Raw genomic sequence first — 20,018 nt, 5'->3', positions numbered from 1 at the left:
AATGACTGCAGTTTTTGGATATTGAAAAAATTCAAAATAAGACAAAGGACACTCGTCAAGTTACTAGTGAATTTCGAGTCCATTACTAAAACACAAGTACACAACACTTTGGTCCGGGGTATGGCAGCCTCACCACCAAGGAACAAATTCCCAAACCACTTCTCCCTTCATAATAGTTAAGGGGATACATAGTATCATCAGCTTCTCCTCAGATTTAGCCCAATATTTCTAAGGGCATCTATCTTAACTGCATGCAGCACCACAAGTTCCCTGTAGATCTTCAGGCTCTCGTCCTCATTAATAATGTCTTCAAATTTACGGGCATCCCTCTCAAGCCTTTTTACCTCTCCCGGGGTGAACATCTGAAAGAATTGGTCATTACATGAATGACAAACTTTCATAAAATGTTAAGCATTTACAAAACATTACCTGCATGTCATGGTCTGTTGTTTGTAGGGGGTCAAACATGATCTTCAGGGCCGTCGCAATCTTCATCATTTTCCAGCCTGCCGAGTCAATGCCAGAAACATCCTTCAGCTTGACAGCAGCCCAATGCAGTTGTTCACCATATCTGTTCTCAATCACTTCAGCATCATACAAGAGGCATGCTGTCACAACAACATCCCCCTTAACCTGGGTACAAAAAGAGGATTGTGTTGTCACTAAAAGAACAAAAAAGGGGTTTTAACATATCACACCAAGAGTTTTGGGCAGGGACAATCAAGGATTCTATGTGCACATTGCACAAAGTATCAGATAATAATAGTGTAACAATAAAGCACAAAACATTTCATCTCATACATAAAGACAACTTTTGAACTAACCATCTCTGGTTTGACATCAAAGCCATGACGATCAAGGAACATTTTTAGTCCTTGGCTCATTGGCAAGCGGTCCTCCTGCGTCAGCTTCAGTTCTTCTTCAGGAACCAAACTATCCATGAGATTCTTCAGACCCCACATCACCTCCAGCACAGCTTCATCGAAGCGGCAAGGTACACCCGGCTGAAACAAGTGGCAGCAAAATAGATGTTCAAGTTTTCAACGATCATAAGCCAACAAGGGACCTTTAAACTTACCAAGCTTTTTTCAATGATTCCTTTATATTCAGATTTTCCAACGGCCAGTGTCTGATAAGGGTGGTGATAGCGCGAGATCATCTCACTAAGCTCCCTACTGACACCGGTAACATGATTAATGGCACTGGACTTGTCATTGAACATTTGGAACTCTTTCAGCCGAGCGATCTGATAAAAGAAATAAACAAGAACAAGCAAGTTAAGGGGCAAAAATGAGAAGTACTCAAATATCTCGCCATGTCTCCAAATCATGACGCAGCGATTCAGTATGTACACCGCAATCAATATTACAAACAAACACTAAGTGGAAAGGAATCAGCTATGCCAAGCACATCGAGTACTCGCATGTTAAATAGAGGAAATTTGGCATAATAGATAAGAGAAGATGACAACAACTTAACATCTTCATCTCCACTTTGGTCCACGTCCCTCCATAGTCCAAGCCATAAAATGCTCTAGGTAGGAAAGCGATTAGACGTGGCGCCTAGGTTCTAAGCGACACGTTGCTGCTCTGCCTAGTTACTCGTTAGCCTGGTTCACAATGGTCGCACCGCTTTTCACCGTTTGTTGAAACTCTAACAAAAATCGTAAAAGATATAGCCTTGTACAAGTCCTTGAGTTCCTGCTACGCAGTTCAGAATATGTTACAGCTCAATCATCCATGGATAGCAGAAGAGGAGAGAATTGCCAATAGCATATATTTCAGCCTGCCATCCATTCTTTTAAAATCTCATTTTTAGTTTCTGGTCCCTGTACTAAGACTTGGTTTCATTTTTGAATGACAATGGAACCAGGGAGCTGTTCGCCCTGTGAATTTTTTTTAAAAAAATCTTTTAAAATCTCTTTCACCAGTGTTGATGAAAATAGCTTTTGATGGTGCATGCATACACTGAACAGCAACACAACATCGCGCTACAGATTTCTAGACAGCATTATAGAAAAAATTGTGTGTTAATCTCAGAATGAATTTTGTGCTTGTATGGGTGGGTGCTTGAGCCATCCAACGGCTCACATAGACACAAGATTCATATTTCCGCATTTTGCACCTTTACCCCTATGAAACTAGAGTATTAACCTGCACCCCACCACCCAGTATTTGAAGGCACGATGGAGAACACACCGAAAACCTAGTCCCCTCCAGCCCCGTACAGCCTCCACCATTCCCACCCACCTCAATCCCGCGCCCTGTATCCCTCACCAACGAGCCTCTGCGCCGCTTCACTACGGGAAAATCAGGCGCTGCCGTGCAGCCAAACTTTGCCGTGAGCTGCCGCACGGCAAAGATTTCTTTGCCGTGCGTAGCAAGAAGAGCGCACGGCAACGAAAAAATGCACGGCAAAGTATGAGCGCAGCGCACGGCAAAGAAACGTATCACGGCAAAGAAAGATATGGCGCACGGCAAAGAAATTTCTCACGGCAAAGAATGGGAGCAGCGCACGGCAAAGATTTTCGGACGGCAAAGACCCTGCAAGCCGCACGGCAAAGAAAGAGCGCACGGCAAAGGCCTGGGCACTGCCGTGCAGCCAAACTTTGCCGTGCAGACAGACAAGTTGCACGGCAAAAGGTCCTTTGCCGTGCGCTTCTCCCTTTGCCGTGCGCCAATCTACATTTTTTTTGTTTTTCTAACTATTTTATTTCATCTACTACTTATATTTATTTTGTTAATTAGTTTTTCTTTTTGATGACTATTTATTACACTATGTGAAATACAAAATTAGTCTCCATGCTCATCCCCCACATATATCAGGGTTCCGGTGCTCCGGCGGCCGTCCCCCTCCTTCCCCCCAAAACAGCGGGACGGCGGGTCTACCCCCTAGATTTCTCCACGCGACGTTCCACCAATATACCTTTTCATAGTTTTAGGTTTGTTTAGTCCATGGACATATGGAAAACCATGTGTGGTACCCTTTGGCACAGTCTAGCCCCCGATATACCCGCGGCGGGACACTTCACCGTACACGTCCAGGAATCTGTTAAGTGTTATCGCCCGAAGGTGAGGAATGTCAGACCGGGGATCCATGCCATGCACCATTTGGTGAATTACACCTAGCATCACACTTTGAAACATAGAATAGGTCCACATGCAAGGTTTGGTGGGGTTCCGGTGCTCGGCGGTCGTTATCCCCCTCCTCCCCCAAAACAATGGAACGTGTGCCGGCGGGTCGACCCCCCTAGATTTCTCCGCGCAAGGGTGCACCAATGTAACTTTTCATTCTTTTAGGTTTGTTTATTACATATACACATGGAGAACCAAAGATTGGGACCCTTTTGCACATATACCAGCAGCTAGAGCCATTATCACACGATCGACGGTGTGCACGGTCTACTTGGTTAGGGTTAGGTGTAGGGTTAGGGCTAGGGTTTAGGGGCTAGGGCTAGGGTTTAGGTTAAAGGGTAAGTATTTATGGTTAGGTATAGGTTTAGGGTTTAGGGTTAGGGTTAGGGTTTATGATGCATGGTTCTGACTCCGGCGTCGTGGTTTAGGGATTTAGAGGGGTTTAGGGCTCGAAGCCTCCCGGTTTAGGGTTTAGGGTTTAGGGGAGCTACTTTTGCACCATTAGACCTTGCACCACACTTTGACACATATCATAGGTCCACATGCAAGGTTTGGTGGGGTTCCGGTGCTCCGGCGGTCGTTATCCCCCTCCTCCCCCAAAACAGCGGGAACGTGTGCCCCGGCGGGTCTACCCCCCTAGATTTCTCCGCGCGAGGGTGCACCAATGTAACTTTTCATAGGTTTAGGTTTGTTTAGTCCATGGACATATGGAAAACCATGTGTGGCACCCTTTGGCACAGTCTAGCCCCGATATACCCGCGGCGGGACACTTCAGCGTACACGTCCGGGGAATCGGTAAGTGTTATCGCCCGAAGGTGAGGAATGTCAGACCGGGGATCCATGCCATGCACCATTTTGTGAATCACACCTTGCATCACACTTTGACACATAGAATAGGTCCACATGCAAGGTTTGGTGGGGTTCCGGTGCTCGGCGGTCGTTATCCCCCTCCTCCCCCCAAAACAATGGAACGTGTGCCCCGGCGGGTCTACCCCCTAGATTTCTCCGCGAGGGTGCACCAATGTAACTTTTCATTCCTTTATGTTTGTTTAGTACATATACACATGGAGAACCAAAGATTGGGACCCTTTGGCACATATACCCCATGAAAGACCCATTATCACACGATCGACGGTGTGCCTGGTCTACTGGTTAGGGTTAGGTGTAGGGTTAGGGCTAGGGTTTAGGGGCTAGGGCTAGGGTTTAGGTTAAAGGGTAAGTATTTATTGTTAGGTTTAGGTTTAGGGTTTAGGGTTAGGGTTAGGGTTTATGATGCATGCTTCTGCAGCTCCGGCGTCGTGGTTTAGGGATTTAGAGGGGTTTAGGGCTCGAAGCCTCCCCAGTTTAGGGTTTAGGGTTTAGGGGAGCTACTTTTGCACCATTACACCTAGCAGCACACTTTGACACATATCATAGGTCCACATGCAAGGTTTGGTGGGGTTCCGGTGCTCCGGCGGTCGTTATCCCCCTCCCCCAAAACAAATGAACGTGTGCCCCGGCGGGTCTACCCCCCTAGATTTCTCCGCGCGAGGGTGCACCAATGTAACTTTTGATTCTTTTAGGTTTGTTTAGTACATATACACATGGAGAACCAAAGATTGGGACCCTTTGGCACATATACAGCAGCTAGAGCCATTATCACACGATCGACGGTGTGCCTGGTCTACTGGTTAGGGTTAGGTGTAGGGTTAGGGCTAGGGTTTAGGGGCTAGGGCTAGGGTTTAGGTTAAAGGGTAAGTATTTATGGTTAGGTTTAGGTTTAGGGTTTAGGGTTAGGGTTAGGGTTTATGATGCATGGTTCTGCAGCTCCGGCGTCGTGGTTTAGGGATTTAGAGGGGTTTAGGGCTCGAAGCCTCCCCAGTTTAGGGTTTAGGGTTTAGGGGAGCTACTTTTGCACCATTAGACCTTGCACCACACTTTGACACATATCATAGGTCCACATGCAAGGTTTGGTGGGGTTCCGGTGCTCCGGCGGTCGTTATCCCCCTCCTCCCCCAAAACAGCGGAACGTGTGCCCCGGCGGGTCTACCCCCCTAGATTTCTCCGCGCGAGGGTGCACCAATGTAACTTTTCATTATTTTAGGTTTGTTTAGTACATATACACATGGAGAACCAAAGATTGGGACCCTTTGGCACATATACCAAAGCTAGAGCCATTATCACACGATCGACGGTGTGCACGATCTCTTGGTTAGGGTTAGGTGTAGGGTTAGGGCTAGGGTTTAGGGGCTAGGGCTAGGGTTTAGGTTAAAGGGTAAGTATTTATGGTTAGGTTTAGGTTTAGGGTTTAGGGTTAGGGTTAGGGTTTATGATGCATGGTTCTCAGCTCCGGCGTCGTGGTTTAGGGATTTAGAGGGGTTTAGGGCTCGAAGCCTCCCCAGCTTAGGGTTTAGGGTTTAGGGGAGCTACTTTTGCACCATTAGACCTTGCACCACACTTTGACACATATCATAGGTCCACATGCAAGGTTTGGTGGGGTTCCGGTGCTCCGGCGGTCGTTATCCCCCCCCCCCCCCCAAAACGGGGTAAGGTGTGCCCGGGGGGTCCTACCCCCTAGATTTCTCCGCGCGAGGGTGCACCAATGTAACTTTTCATTATTTTAGGTTTGTTTAGTACATATACACATGGAGAACCAAAGATTGGGACCCTTTGGCACATATACCAGCAGCTAGAGCCATTATCACACGATCGACGGTGTGCTCGATCTCTTGGTTAGGGTTTGGTTTAGGGTTAGGGCTAGGGTTTAGGGGCTAGGGCTAGGGTTTAGGTTAAAGGGTAAGTATTTATGGTTAGGTTTAGGTTTAGGGTTTAGGGTTAGGGTTAGGGTTTATGATGCATGCTTCGCAGCTCTCCGGCGTCGTGGTTTAGGGATTTAGAGGGGTTTAGGGCTCGAAGCCTCCCGATTTATGTTTTAGGGTTTAGGGGAGCTACTTTTGCACCATTAGACCTTGCATCACACTTGTACACATTTCATAGGTCCACATGCAAGGTTTGGTGGGGTTCCGGTGCTCCGGCGGTCGTTATCCCCCCCCCCCCCAAAACAGCGGAACGTGTGCCCCGCGGGTCGTACCCCCTAGATTTCTCCGCGCGAGGGTGCACCAATGTAACTTTTCATAGGTTTAGGTTTGTTTAGTCCATGGACATATGGAAAACCATGTGTGGCACCCTTTGGCACAGTCTAGCCCCGATATACCGCGGCGGGACACTTCAACGTACACGTCCAGAATCATTAAGTGTTATCGCCCGAAGGTGAGGAATGTCAGACCGGGGATCCATGCCATGCACCATTTTGTGAATCACACCTTGCATCACACTTTGACACATAGAATAGGTCCACATGCAAGGTTTGGTGGGGTTCCGGTGCTCCGGCGGTCGTTATCCCCCTACTCCCCCAAAACAATGGAACGTGTGCCCGGCGGGTCTACCCCCTAGATTTCTCCTCGCGCGAGGGTGCACCAATGTAACTTTTCATAGGTTTAGGTTTGTTTAGTCCATGGACATATGGAAAACCATGTGTGGCACCCTTTGGCACAGTCTAGCCCCCGATATACCCGGCGGGACACTTCAAACAGACACGTCCGGGAATCATAAGTGTTATCGCCCGAAGGTGAGGAATGTCGACCGGGATCCATGCCATGCACCATTTTGTGAATCACACCTTGCATCACACTTTGACACATAGAATAGGTCCACATGCAAGGTTTGGTGGGGTTCCGGTGCTCCGGCGGTCGTTATCCCCCTCCTCCCCCCAAAAATGCGGTCCGGGTGCCCCGGCGGGTCTACCCCCCTAGATTTCTCCGCGCGAGGGTGCACCAATTTACCTTTTCATTCCTTTATGTTTGTTTAGTACATATACACATGGAGAACCAAAGATTGGGACCCTTTGGCACATATACCAGCAGCTAGAGCCATTATCACACGATCGACGGTGTGCACAGTCTCTTGGTTAGGGTTAGGTGTAGGGTTAGGGCTAGGGTTTAGGGGCTAGGGCTAGGGTTTAGGTTAAAGGGTAAGTATTTATTGTTAGGTTTAGGTTTAGGGTTTAGGGTTAGGGTTAGGGTTTATGATGCATGCTTCTGCAGCTCCTGCGTCGTGGTTTAGGGATTTAGAGGGGGTTTAGGGCTCGAAGCCTCCCCAGTTTAGGGTTTAGGGTTTAGGGGAGCTACTTTTGCACCATTAGACCTTGCACCACACTTTGACACATATCATAGGTCCACATGCAAGGTTTGGTGGGGTTCCGGTGCTCCGGCGGTCGTTATCCCCCTCCTCCCCCAAAACAGCGGGAACGTGTGCCCCGGCGGGTCTACCCCCCTAGATTTCTCCGCGCGAGGGTGCACCAATGTAACTTTTCATAGGTTTAGGTTTGTTTAGTCCATGGACATATGGAAAACCATGTGTGGCACCCTTTGGCACAGTCTAGCCCCCGATATACCCGCGGCGGGACACTTCAGCGTACACGTCCAGGAATCAGTTAAGTGTTATCGCCCGAAGGTGAGGAATGTCAGACCGGGGATCCATGCCATGCACCATTTTGTGAATCACACCTTGCATCACACTTTGACACATATAATAGGTCCACATGCAAGGTTTGGTGGGGTTCCGGTGCTCCGGCGGTCGTTATCCCCCTCCTCCCCCAAAACAATGGAACGTGTGCCCCGAGCGGGTCTACCCCCTAGATTTCTCCAGCGAGGGTGCACCAATGTAACTTTTCATTCCTTTATGTTTGTTTAGTACATATACACATGGAGAACCAAAGATTGGGACCCTTTGGCACATATACCAGCAGCTAGAGCCATTATCACACGATCGACGGTGTGCCTGGTCTACTGGTTAGGGTTAGGTGTAGGGTTAGGGCTAGGGTTTAGGGGCTAGGGCTAGGGTTTAGGTTAAAGGGTAAGTATTTATTGTTAGGTTTAGGTTTAGGGTTTAGGGTTAGGGTTAGGGTTTATGATGCATGCTTCTGCAGCTCCGGCGTCGTGGTTTAGGGATTTAGAGGGGTTTAGGGCTCGAAGCCTCCCTGGGCTTAGGGTTTAGGGTTTAGGGGAGCTACTTTTGCACCATTACACCTAGCAGCACACTTTGACACATATCATAGGTCCACATGCAAGATTTGGTGGGGTTACGGTGTTCCGGCGGTCGTTCTCCCCTCCTCCCCCCAAAACAGTAAACGGGTGCCCCAAATGGGTCTACCCCCTAGATTTCTCCGCGAGGGTGCAACTATGTACATTTTCATTCTTTTAGGTAAGGATTTATGGTTAGGTTTAGGTTTAGGGTTTAGGGTTAGGGTTAGGGTTTATGATGCATGGTTTTGCAGCTCCGGTGTTTCAAAGACGCATAGTCATCGATCATCGCATGCCGGCCGGCATGACAGGATACGATCTACTGAGGAGGGTCAAGGTAAAGATATTTGCATAGCCTTTATTCTTGCTCTGCTAATTTGAGCATGCATTCATTCATTTCATAGCATGGTACACATTTTCCTCCTTCTCTTCACGATCGAGTCTTATTTACGGCTTTCTCTCAAGTTAGTAGTTGTATTCTATATATGTAACCTCCTACAATGGTTTTGAGTGAACCAAAGCATACTATCTAGCCTCAAATACCTTATATCAATGTCAGCACTAAAGGGTACAAAATCATCCTAGCAACCTTATAAATGAAATGATAAAAAAAAAAAAAAAAATCGTTGCCGTGCGCAGGCGCACGGCAAAGAAGCCTGCCGCACGGCAAAGGCCGCCCTGCGCACGGCAAAGGGGCGCCGCACGGCAAAGGCTCTTTGCCGCACGGCAAAGAACCCCGCACGGCAACGATTGCGGATAAGAAAACCTGGTCGGGACGCGCCTGAGCCACAAAAACGCGCGCCCTCTCTCGTCCCCCTTCTCTGCGTCGTCCGCCGCCTCGTCCGCCGCCTCGCCGCCGCCTCGCCGCCGCCTCGCCCGCGGCCTCGTCCATCCACCTCGCCGCCTCGCCCGCCTAGACCCCATCCACCTCGCTCGCCGCCTCGCCCCGCGCGCCCGCGCACATCGTGCCCCTCCCGGCCCGTCGCAGCCGGCACCGCCACCTCCCGCCACCGGCCGCCTGTCCCTGCTGCTCGCCCCGAGCTCGCCGTGGCCTCGCCCCTTCTACTTCGCCGACCCGCCTGCCCGTCCGCCGTCGCCGCCTCGGCCAGTCTCCCGCGCGACGGTGTATGGCTCCCGGCCTTCTCTTTTTTTGCCTATTTTTGCCTATCTTTGGATTGAGGGTCGAGCAGCGAGAATGGTGTGGTCTGCTGCGTGCGCAAAGCATCTCGATATTGAGAAGAGAGAAGAGAATAGAGAGATTTAGTATGCGGACAATTGTGTTATATTAATTCGGTAGTTGCAAGAAATTAATATGCTGCGAGATTTAGTATCATGGCAAAGTTTTAAATCGAGAGAGTCTGAGCGATGAGACATCCAAATCGAATATCTAATAGGAGTATATATATTTTCCGTAGCAACGCACGGGTATTGTGCTAGTTGATATAGGGTAGTTATAAAATAATTAGCATGCAAATAGGAGGGAGTGGTGCTAGTCGATGATAGCCGAACGGGGGTTAATAGAAAGTTAGAGTTGTGGAGGCGATGTTGTATGTCGCGGAGTGTTGGCCAACGAAGAGATGACATATGAAGTGTTGGATTGGTTGATGCGTAAGAAGTAATACAGGGCGTTGGAGTGGGGAGACTTGAGATTGCTTTGCAGTTGGATGCTTCCGTCCTATCCTATCCCATATGAAGCGATAGAAATCAACCAATGACTATTTTTAAAAAGTCGTGTTCACTTGCATGACTATTTTATTTCCTCGGTATGCGAGTGATGCTTCGAGGTGGACACGGGGGGCAGCGTCGCAGGGGTGTTTGACGGGGGGCAGCGTCCCGGATCTTCTTCGGCGATTCTCTCACGCGTCTAGGGTATAAATCTCCCTCCCACCTTTACATGTACCTAGGTTTTCTTTTTGTCTAGATCACCAAGTCTGTCGCGATACCTAGGCGTCTCTTCCCGACCGTAAGGGTTACGCGGATAAATATGCATTAGTGGTCTCGCATATTATGAACCGTAACTCTTACGGCATTTATCGGGACAGCCGGCGGATGCGTAGTTGGGTACGTTCTCCCAGCTCTACCCCGATCCGAGACAGGATTTCGGTAGCGCCTCCCCGTTGTTCTCCGGATGCACACCCCTCTCGGCTTTTTGCCGAGACGTGTATCGGGAGAGCAGCGTGGAGGTGCTGCCGAAATTCTGTCTCGGATCGGGGTAGAGCTGGGAGAACGTACTCAATCTACGGATCCGGCGGCTGCTAGGAGCCCACCTAGTAGAGTTTCAAGGTTGATGCACGCGTAAAAAAATAAAGATATGATGCATTTATTTCCTATTTGATATATAAATGCTATGTTCGTCTGTTTTGTTGCTGATTAGAGGATGGATAATCGTGGCTGGATGTACGATGGCAGAATCAGTCAGTGCAACTATACTGATGAATGGGGAGAAAAGACCGAGCAGTTTGTGGATAGGGCGTTTGCCATCCCTACCGGACCTATAAGTGTTTGGTGCCCTTGTAGTAAGTGCGCTAACCGAAAGGCACAGACAAGGAAACTATGAGTATGCACCTGATCAAGTTTGGGTTCACACCGTCCTACAGGATTTGGACTTACCATGGAGAAAAGGCAAAGAAACGTGCTAGGAAGGAGGTGCGGCAGATTCAACCTAGGGGGAATATGACACCGGTTTTGATAGGTGCTTAGAAAACTTGGCTAATGGTAATGTGCCCGAAAGCTCTCATGTAGAGGTGGAGACACCTCGGGATGCGGAGACAAGTGAGGACCCGGAGGAAAACACAAAGGAGTACTATGAGGCTCTGTTTGCTTCGCAGAAACCCCTACATGAAAATACAGAGGTTACCCAACTAGATGCCATCGCTCGCCTTATGGCCTTGAAGTGCCATAGGAACTTGTGCAGAGATGGGTTCGATGAACTTCTGGTCATTGTAGGCAGCCTTCGCCGAAAGGGCACCTCTTGCCGCAAAACTTCTACTATTCGACCAAATTGCTCAGTGACCTTAAGATGTCATCTCAGCAGATACACGCTTGTCCAAAGGGATGCATGCTATTCAGAGAGGAGCACGCCGACACAAATTATTGCATCAAATGCAATTCCTCTAGGTACTTTGAGGTAGACCGCAATGGTGATGGTCAGAAGAGGCAGACCACGGTTGCCAAGAATATCCTCCGCTATCTTCCGCTTCTACCGAGGATCCGGCGGCTCTTCATGACCGAGGATACTGCCCGGCGAGATGAGGTGGGCCGTGGAAGGAAACAGATACACCGACAAGATGATACATCCGTCGGATGGTACTGCATGGAAGAACTTTGTGAAGAAATTTCCACTTGAAAGCAGTGTGACCCGAGGAGCGTAGCGATTGCGATATCAACTGATGGGTTCAATCCATATGGTATGTCGGCTGCAGTATACAGTTGTTGGCCAGTGTTTGTTATTCCCATGAACCTCCCCCCTGGCATCTGCATGAGATCAGAGAACATGTTTGTGTCGATGATAATCCCAGGGCCCAAATACCCGGGCAAGAACATGAATGTGTACCTGGAACCGCTGGTGGATGACTTGGTTCGTGGCTGGGAAGGTCGCGGGATCCGAACATATGACGCATCAAAGAAGGAGTACTTCGATATGTATGTGTGGTACCACACGTCCCTGCATGACCTGCCAGCACGTGCTTTGTTCTGCGGGTGGTGTACACATGGGAAGTGGCCTTGCCCACAGTGCAGACAGGCCGTGACTTTCTTCTGGCTAAACAAGGGAGGCAAGTATTCATGCTTTGATGAAGCTCGACGGTTCCTTGAGCGGAGGCATGCATACGGGAGTGATGTAAAGAGTTTCAAGAAAGGCCGTGTTGTCCGTGGCCCGAAGCCAATTCCGAAGACCGGAACGGAAATCAAGGCCGAGTTAGATGCTCTTCAGCCTAGCCCTGATGGGAATGGTTTCTTAGGATATGGGGAGACACACCAATGGACTCACAAGCCGTGCTTATGGAAGCTCCCTTACTTTGAGTTTCTCGAGCTCCCGCATAACATTGATGTAATGCACACCGAGAAGAATATCAGTGAAGCCATTTGGAGCACGATTGTGGACAACCGAGAAGACGAAGGATAACATAAAGGCTCGAATTGATCAAGAAAGGTGGTGTGATAGGCCGTAGTTGAACATGCAGCCACCTAATGGTGCCAAAAAACTTGGACTAAGCCACACGCTCCGTTCTGCCTCACAAAGGCCCAAAAAGGGAGGTCTTCCAATGGATGAAGGACTCCTTGTTTTTCCCCGATGGGTTCGCAGCCAAGCTGGATGAGGGGCCTGAACATTGAAACGTTGCGAGTACAAGGACCGAAGAGTCATGACTACCACATATGGCTTGAGCGGATAATGCCGGTGATGATTCGAGGCTATGTCCCTGAGAAGACTTGGCGAGTGCTAGCGAGGTTGAGTTTTTTCTTCCGCCAGATTTGTGCTAGGGAGTTAGACACTAAAGTGATTGAGAAGCTGGATGAAGAGGCACCCGTGTTGCTTTGCGATCTGGAGAAGATCTTTCCTCCAGGGTTTTTAATCCGATGCAACACATGATCCTGCACCTCGCGGAGGAGTGCTTAAAGGGGGCCCGAATTGGGGCCGTTGGCGATTTGGTCCCGAGAGAGAAACACAAAAGCTTCGTCAAATGACCGGCAATAAATGCAAGATCGAAGCATCCATAGCCGAGGCAGTCTGAACGTGGAGGTGGCAAACTTCACCACTAAGCACTATGATCCCAACATTCCCACAAAGCACAACCCGGTCCTCCGTTACAATGCCGCCAACAATGAAGAAGTACCCAAGCTTAGCATCTTCGTGGGGCTTGGTGGCAAGTCAAGTGGCTCGAAGCCGTACGTAACGGACCTACCCGAGCGGACCTTGATCCACTCGTATGTCTTAAACACCATGGTCGAAGTGAAGCCGTACATCGAGTAAGTGCGAACCATTTAATTATTCGCAAACATTCACTCGTATGTTCGTGGCTAACTCTTCCTCTTTTCATCGGTATAGGAAATTCAAGGCTATACATTGGAAGAATACCCACAGGAGCCTACCCGGAAGAATCCAAGCAAATTTTCGATAAGGGAGGCGGTTTCGGTTTCGTAGCTGGTTTTGTAATTTGGTACTATTCTATCCAAATTAGCTAGCACTTCCTACATTTATCGGTCATTTCTCGTTCTAAACTTCTTGTGCTAAACTTGTAGGCAAGAACTGACAAAGAGATGAAGTCGTAGCTAAGAAAAATTGCTAGGGGCTTTGACCATTCCGTAGAAGCGTTCAACTCCTATGACGTGAACGGGTATCGCTTCCAGACTCCATCAATACACAACAAGCCGGCCCAACGCGAAGACAATAAATAGTGGGGTGGTATGTCAAGGTGATGATGGGCTCCATTACTATGGAAGAGTCGAGGGTATATACGAGCTGAATTACGGGTTTCACAAAGGGCTAAATCCCGTCGTCTTCAAATGCCATTGGTTTGACCCACGTCGGGTGAGACGGGATCCTGAAATTGGGTTGGTCGAAGTTGAAAGGAACTCCGTTTATAAGGGAGAGGATGTGTACATCTTGGCAACCCAGGCCTTTCAAGTATTCTATCTCCCGTACGCGTGCAGAAACCCGACAAAACGTCTACATGGATGGGATGTTGTGATGACGGTGCCTTCACGCAATAGGCCGCCCCCGCCAAACAAGGACGATTACCGCCGCGTAGACCCCACAGCAAGGAGTGTCGAGTTTTATCAGGAAGAAGGGCTCCCCGGCCATTTCACAATCGGCTTGCCGACTATCGATGACATGGTCGTAGACGATGAACAAGAAGACGCGGGCATGGATGGAGACAATGCGGAAGATGAAGCTGAGGATGTCTGTGCCCCGGAAGACCTGAGTTTGCTCGAGGCGTTCAAAGCAGGGATTGACCTCGATGCGGATGGACCACCTCCGGGTTTCATTGATGATTATTGGTTCGCCGAGCCCGATGACGATGAGGAGACACGCGGTCCAATCACGGATGGCGACACAGGCTGCGATCTATGTAGTAGTAATTGTGAGGCTAGCCTATTTGTAATAACTCCGTGTAATAGAGATTGTCTAGCTAGGTTATTTGTAAGAACTCCGTGCTATGTTTGAGAGAACTCTATGGTAGCTATTTGTTGCTTCCACTAATTAATTAATGTTCATCCTTTTGCATTATTTGTTGCTTTCATTAATGTTCATCTACTTATATTTCTGTTGCTTTCACTAATATTTATCTCTTTACAATATTGCGTACTAATAAACCTCTCTCTTCATTTGTGTTTGCAGGTGATTGAAGCATGCCGCCAAAAAAAAGGGGTGGCGGTCTTAAAAAGAAGCTCAAGGACTTGGTAGGTGCGGGGGACTTCGAGGCGGGGCCGAGCTACTACCCCCCCTCCTAGCCCCCCTCCTGTCGCTCCCACAGGGCGGCCGCGTAGGAAGAATGCGACGCGGGTACTCACTCCTAGTCCTAGCCCCCCTCCCGCAGCCGATGATGATGACGAGGAGGAGGACCAGGAGCACTACGGGGTGGGGAGGACCAGGAGGAGGAGGTGGGTGGGGAGGACCTGGAGGAGGAGGGGGGTGGGGAGGACCAGGAGGAGGAGGGGGACGAGGAGGACCTCTCGGAGGATGAGGGGTTGGGGAACTTAGTGTTCGATCCTGATCCAAGCCTAGAGTGGTGTGAGCCGGAGGATTACCAGTACGTTCCAGCTTTGGAGAGGCGGAGGCCACGTGAGAGGAAGCCATCTCGGCGTGGGATAACACAGCTCCCTCGCCGAGGAGTCGGGCGCTACGGGCACGTTGTTCTTGTGCCCTATGGAAGGAGGTACATGTTATTTTTTGGCATTTCGTTATCGCAATTTTGTCATTATCAAAATTATTATCACATACATATTGATGTTGTCGTTTCATGGTGCAGCTCGTTCCAGTTTGAAGACCCGACGCAGAGACCGCCACGTGGGTACTCGAACATCCTTGGGGGCCTACTTAGGTGGTATTTCCCTGGGATAGTCAACTTGCCTACTGGTGGCTGCGACGTAGCTTGGAGGTGGGCGCACTACAGCCTCGCGGAAGATCCTCTTGGCCGCGGCACCGCGGCGGATATGGTTGTTGCCAAATTCGGGTACGTGACTTTTGACTTCTTACCATTCATACACTCTCCTTGGTTCACAATAATTGCACTAATGCCCCTTGTTTTACCTATGTGCATGGTTGCGTAAATACTTCAAGAGGGCCGAGGGCAAGGAGAATGCGTGCGATGATGTCCTACACCAGCTTGCAAGGAAGAGGGTGACCGGCATGCACTACGAGGCACGTGTTCGGTGCGTCCGCGATCGGCACGCCGACCGCTTCGTCCACATGAGTAAGGAGGACGCTCGCGACACGCTCATGCGGCCGTGGCGCACTTGCAGGTGTATTTGCATTTATGTGTTATTGATTTCTTTATCGCCATGTAGTTTATTTTACCATAATGGGTTTATCTTGTGCAGGTAGAACCCTCCTCAGGACGGCGGCAACGCCGATAGGTGCTTTCGTGCGATGGTCATGTGGTGGACATGCCCCCAGTACCTCAAGAAGCACGAGGAGGGCAAGGCGAAGCGGGCAGAGATGCGAGGTGGATCGCATATCCAAGGCAGCATCCCCATCTCTCTTCACTGCGAGAAGGAGGTGAGCAAATTAATGGTTCCTTCATTCTTTGAATTCATGTTATATATTTGTTAACTCCGCAAGGGTGTGTCACTTCACTCAATTACATGTTCTCTTTTGCAGAAGTCGGGACAGGAGCGAAGCCTAACGTCTTTGCCGTGCTAAAGAAGATGAAGCAAAGGAAGACGCCTGATCCTGAGACGGGGTCCGTGTGGGTTAACCCGCAATCCGAGACCCAGTGCACGGCGTATGTCTCCAAGTTCAAGCAGAAGCACGGCGAGGACGCCAATCCAGAGGCCGAGGACTTTGACCCTGAGGTCGCGGTGCTTGCGGGAGAAGGCTTGAAGCATGGCCGCCTATGGTTTGGTGACGGGTGCGTCGACCCAGCGAGGGTTCCCTCTCTCCGCCGCATCCGTCGTGGTCGTAAGAGCGGCCAGCCCGAGGTAGAGCCGGCCACGGGCTTCGGATCTAGCTGTCGAGCGGTTACGGGTATGTTCTTCCTCGGGTCTCTACATTTCCTTTACATGCTTTTTCCATTGAAATGTTAATGACATCGCGGCAACACAACGTAGGAGGAGATGGCAGCGAAGGAGCAGGCGGCCCAGGAGCACGCACGGAACATGGAGCGGCAGATTCTGGAGTACCAGCAGCAGCAGACACAGATGATGCAGCAGATGCAACAGCAGCAGCAGATGATGCAGCAGCAGCAGGCACAGATGAGCTGGCTCATGAGCCAGACGGCTCTGTCTTCTCCACCGGGGCTTCCTCCTCCACCTTACTCCATGTGGATGCCGCCACCGCCCACTCAGACCCCGGGGACACCTATCACCGTCAACAACATGAACATCATCCGGAGCATGAACCTCGGTGAGTCCTCCTACGCTTGTGCCCAACCCGCTACTTGTGCTTGTTCAAGTGTTCAATATGCAAATGCATGTTAATTCCATCAACCTGCTTATAGATTTTATGTCACAAGGCAATGACAATGAGGCCGGCGGAAGCGGAGGAGGACAATAAGGTTGATGGCATGGTCTTGATGGATTTGTGGACTTTCCCGTTATGGATTGTACTTGTACTTGATGTGTGTTGATGTATTTGTGGACATTGCACTTGTACTTGATGTATTTGTGGACATTGCACTTGTTATGCATAAACTATGTGTGCTCGATGTATTTGTGGTGTTGTTCATGTGTTTGGTGATGCTATGGTGAATATATATGTTGTATATGTTATATATATGTGAAATGCAATTTTGAAATGCAGGGAATAAAGAAAAACAGAAAAAAAATGAAAAAACCAGGGGCCTTTGCCGTGTGTATGCACACGGCAAAGGACATTTGGTCACTTTGCCGTGTGCATACACACGGCAAAGGCGCCACGTGGCGCAAGCCTGTGCTCCTGGGAAGCCGTTGTGTCCCTGGAGAATCCTTTGCCGTGCGTCTTTGGGAGTGGGCGCACGGCAAAGAGGAGAAGCACGCAACGAGCGGGCGCACGGCAACGCGTCGGGCGCACGGCAGCGTCGGGGCGCACGGCAGCGTTTGGTGGCACGGCAGCGTCGGGGCGCACGGCAACGTCTGGGCGCACGGCAGCCTCCAGGACGCACGGCAGAGACGGCGCGCACGGCAAAGGAGTGGGCGCACGGCAACGAGCGCGCGCACGGCAAACGCTCGGTCGCACGGCAACGAGAGCGCGCACGGCAACGAGCCTTTGCCGTGCGGTTTGGTCAGGCGCACGGCAATGTCTTCTTTGCCGTCGAGGGCGTTGCCGTGCAGACGCTGCCGTGCGCCGACGCACGGCAAATCCTTTGCCGTGCAAATAGGCCCCTTTGCCGTGCGATTGGTCGCACGGCAACGTAGTGTTTTCCCGTAGTGCTTGCTACAGCTCATGCGGGAGAGGACAGATCAGATCTTGGAGAACTCGAATCTGGACATGGAGAGGTCGGATCTGGCATGTTTTAAGTTCTGTTTTTCGATTTAGGCAGATCCAAAAACATGCAAGATCCAGAAGGGCCGCTTGCTCCTTGATGCTCTGTGATTGGGCAAGGAAGGCCCAATCCTTCAATTTTGTTTCGATTTTATGTGATTTTGGTAGTGACATGGGTATGAATGTTAGATGGATTTTCTTTTGAGGGAATCGTGCGCTTCATTGATCACATAACCAAAATGTCATTACAAATATGCTCCTGGATACATTCCGGGGCACTCCTATGAACTGGGACTCGAGGGCCTGGATCTGGACTTGGTCTTTCCTTTTTTTTCTGTTTTTTGTAACTATTTCGAGTTGAATCCTGCTGACACTAACGTTTTTCTTGTTCAAACCAGTGTGAAACTAATGTATACTGTTGAATCTTCCATGAAATGAATCCGAAAGAATCGTGTATCACTTTGATGACAAGTGAATATTGACCGGATAATGATCTTTAAATTTATTTTAATAATCTTATGCAAAACTACTGAATGTTGCATGAAACAGAGCTATTTGATTGGTTTCATGATAGTTTGATACTTTCGAAACCTTGTATGAACATCTGTGTGTCTACGGACGGTGACATCAGTACAAAAAAAATCAGTGAGAGAAAATTGTTGATGGCATGCCCAAATTCATACCTGAACCATGTATAATCTACGTAAAAACAGTTTGAAACTTCGCTGGTGGTATGGCTAGACTCATCCACATAAAAAGGAACACATGAAACATGTGAAAGCTGAAAAAATAAGGGACGCTGTGCAAAAATTGTAATGGGCTTAAGAACCAGACTGGACAGAGGTGGGAGGGGCCTTTCGTAAAAATTGTAGCACAAATCTACAGGTTTTGGACAGGAAAGATAGCCCAATCACCCACCTGTACAAGCACATAAGCATTTCCCATGCAAAAAAACAGTAAAAAATGAGCTTGTGCTCATATTATTATTCCCTAAAAGAACTGAAATGAATAGCATATATTTCAGAATACCATCCATTCTTTTAAAATCTCTTTCGCTAGTGTTGATGAAAATAGCTTTTGATGGTGCATGCATACACTGAAAAACATCACAACATTACGCTACATATTTCTAGACAGCATTATAGATAAAATTATGTGTTCATCTCTCAGCACACAAAAACAGTAAAAATGAGCTTGTGCTCATAATATTATTCCCTAAAAGAACTGAAATGAACATGAAGATCATGAATAGTAAAAGAACACTACTCTGTTTAAATTGGCGACAAAAACGTATATAACAACCATAAGGATTAAGGAAAGAATGCAGAGGCAGGGGCTTACCCCTCGTGACCTAAAATCCTCGCCAAAGATTGCCCAGATATTCTGCAGGAGATAAAACCAGCTAAGCCGATGACAAACTAAGAGACAAGAAAGCAAGCACATGAGTAATGGAGCAGGGAAGATATGACAACGCAAATAGTACCTTCATAGCGTCTTGTTGGTTGAGGTAGTATTCCTTCATCGAGAAAACTGCGAAGCCAGAGGGCGTCTCAAACAGTACCAAGATCTCTGCTGCATATGCTGCATAGTTGCCGAAGCTGGAACCTGCAAACATGTAAACAAATTTAACATTTGAAGAAATACCGTGCCTCGCTCAATCCCAAATTCAGATGCCAAGCATGACGCCAGCAATGGATCCGACAGAGGCTAAAGGCCCAATCTCTAAGCCGCACCTTACCCTACCAAACCTAAATGGCCGATGGAGGAAGTCTGTGGGATCGAATCCAAATCTAAAATCGTCTGGCCAGATCCATCTATCCCGATGTGCTTCTACAACCGCTCTAGAATCTTCCGGGAAAAGAAAACGCTCTAGGGTTTGCTTCCTCATCGTAAAAGGCTATGAGTTGGTGGGATTGATAGAGGAGGATAACGGCGGGAGGCGGGTGGCTCACCTATACTGGGAATTGACTCCACCGGAGTTGAAGAAATCTTCGAGGGAGAGGGAGATCTCTTTCGTCCGCTGCGTTGTCGCTTCCTCGAGGTCGAACCTTTTACTCCGGACGTAGGTTCTGGGATCGAAGGACCACCGGGTGGATCACTGCCGGCAATCGCCGCCGGCGGACGAGGAGAGGGCTGGCCGCGTCGGCGCCCCATCAAGTTCAAGGATGCGATATTTCCGTGGGAGTTGTGGTCGCGGCGTGGGAA

General features: G+C 49.2%; 1 protein-coding gene across 1 annotated transcript; it reads right to left on the bottom strand.

Moving 5' to 3' along the window:
• Window positions 1-60: 60 nt before the first annotated feature.
• Window positions 61-20,018, bottom strand: LOC127301575 (probable nucleolar protein 5-2). Its single transcript, XM_051331844.1, has 7 exons — window positions 19,766-20,018; window positions 19,297-19,418; window positions 19,155-19,196; window positions 1,079-1,246; window positions 825-1,004; window positions 430-633; window positions 61-362 (listed from the first exon to the last, which is right to left on the bottom strand). Exons 1-7 carry the CDS (start codon window positions 19,965-19,967, stop codon window positions 198-200), a joined length of 1,083 nt encoding a protein of 360 aa, XP_051187804.1. The 5' UTR covers window positions 19,968-20,018; the 3' UTR covers window positions 61-197.

This window comes from Lolium perenne, chromosome 5 (genome assembly GCF_019359855.2).
Source record: "Lolium perenne isolate Kyuss_39 chromosome 5, Kyuss_2.0, whole genome shotgun sequence".
NCBI classification, from domain to species: Eukaryota; Viridiplantae; Streptophyta; class Magnoliopsida; order Poales; family Poaceae; genus Lolium; species Lolium perenne.
Note: the sequence above shows the minus strand (reverse complement) of the source record. Positions and strands in the feature narration are given on the sequence as shown.

What these genes read in the sequence shown, in the direction of transcription:
- LOC127301575 (XM_051331844.1), bottom strand. Translation starts at nt 19,967, where the DNA reads ATGGGGCGCCGACGCGGCCAGCCCTCTCCTCGTCCGCCGGCGGCGATT. An exon ending in ACCAACAAGACGCTATGAAG is followed by an intron (nt 19,197 to 19,296) that starts GTACTATTTGCG and finishes TATCTCCTGCAG; the next exon opens with AATATCTGGGCAATCTTTGG. An exon ending in GAATCATTGAAAAAAGCTTG is followed by an intron (nt 1,005 to 1,078) that starts GTAAGTTTAAAG and finishes CACTTGTTTCAG; the next exon opens with CCGGGTGTACCTTGCCGCTT.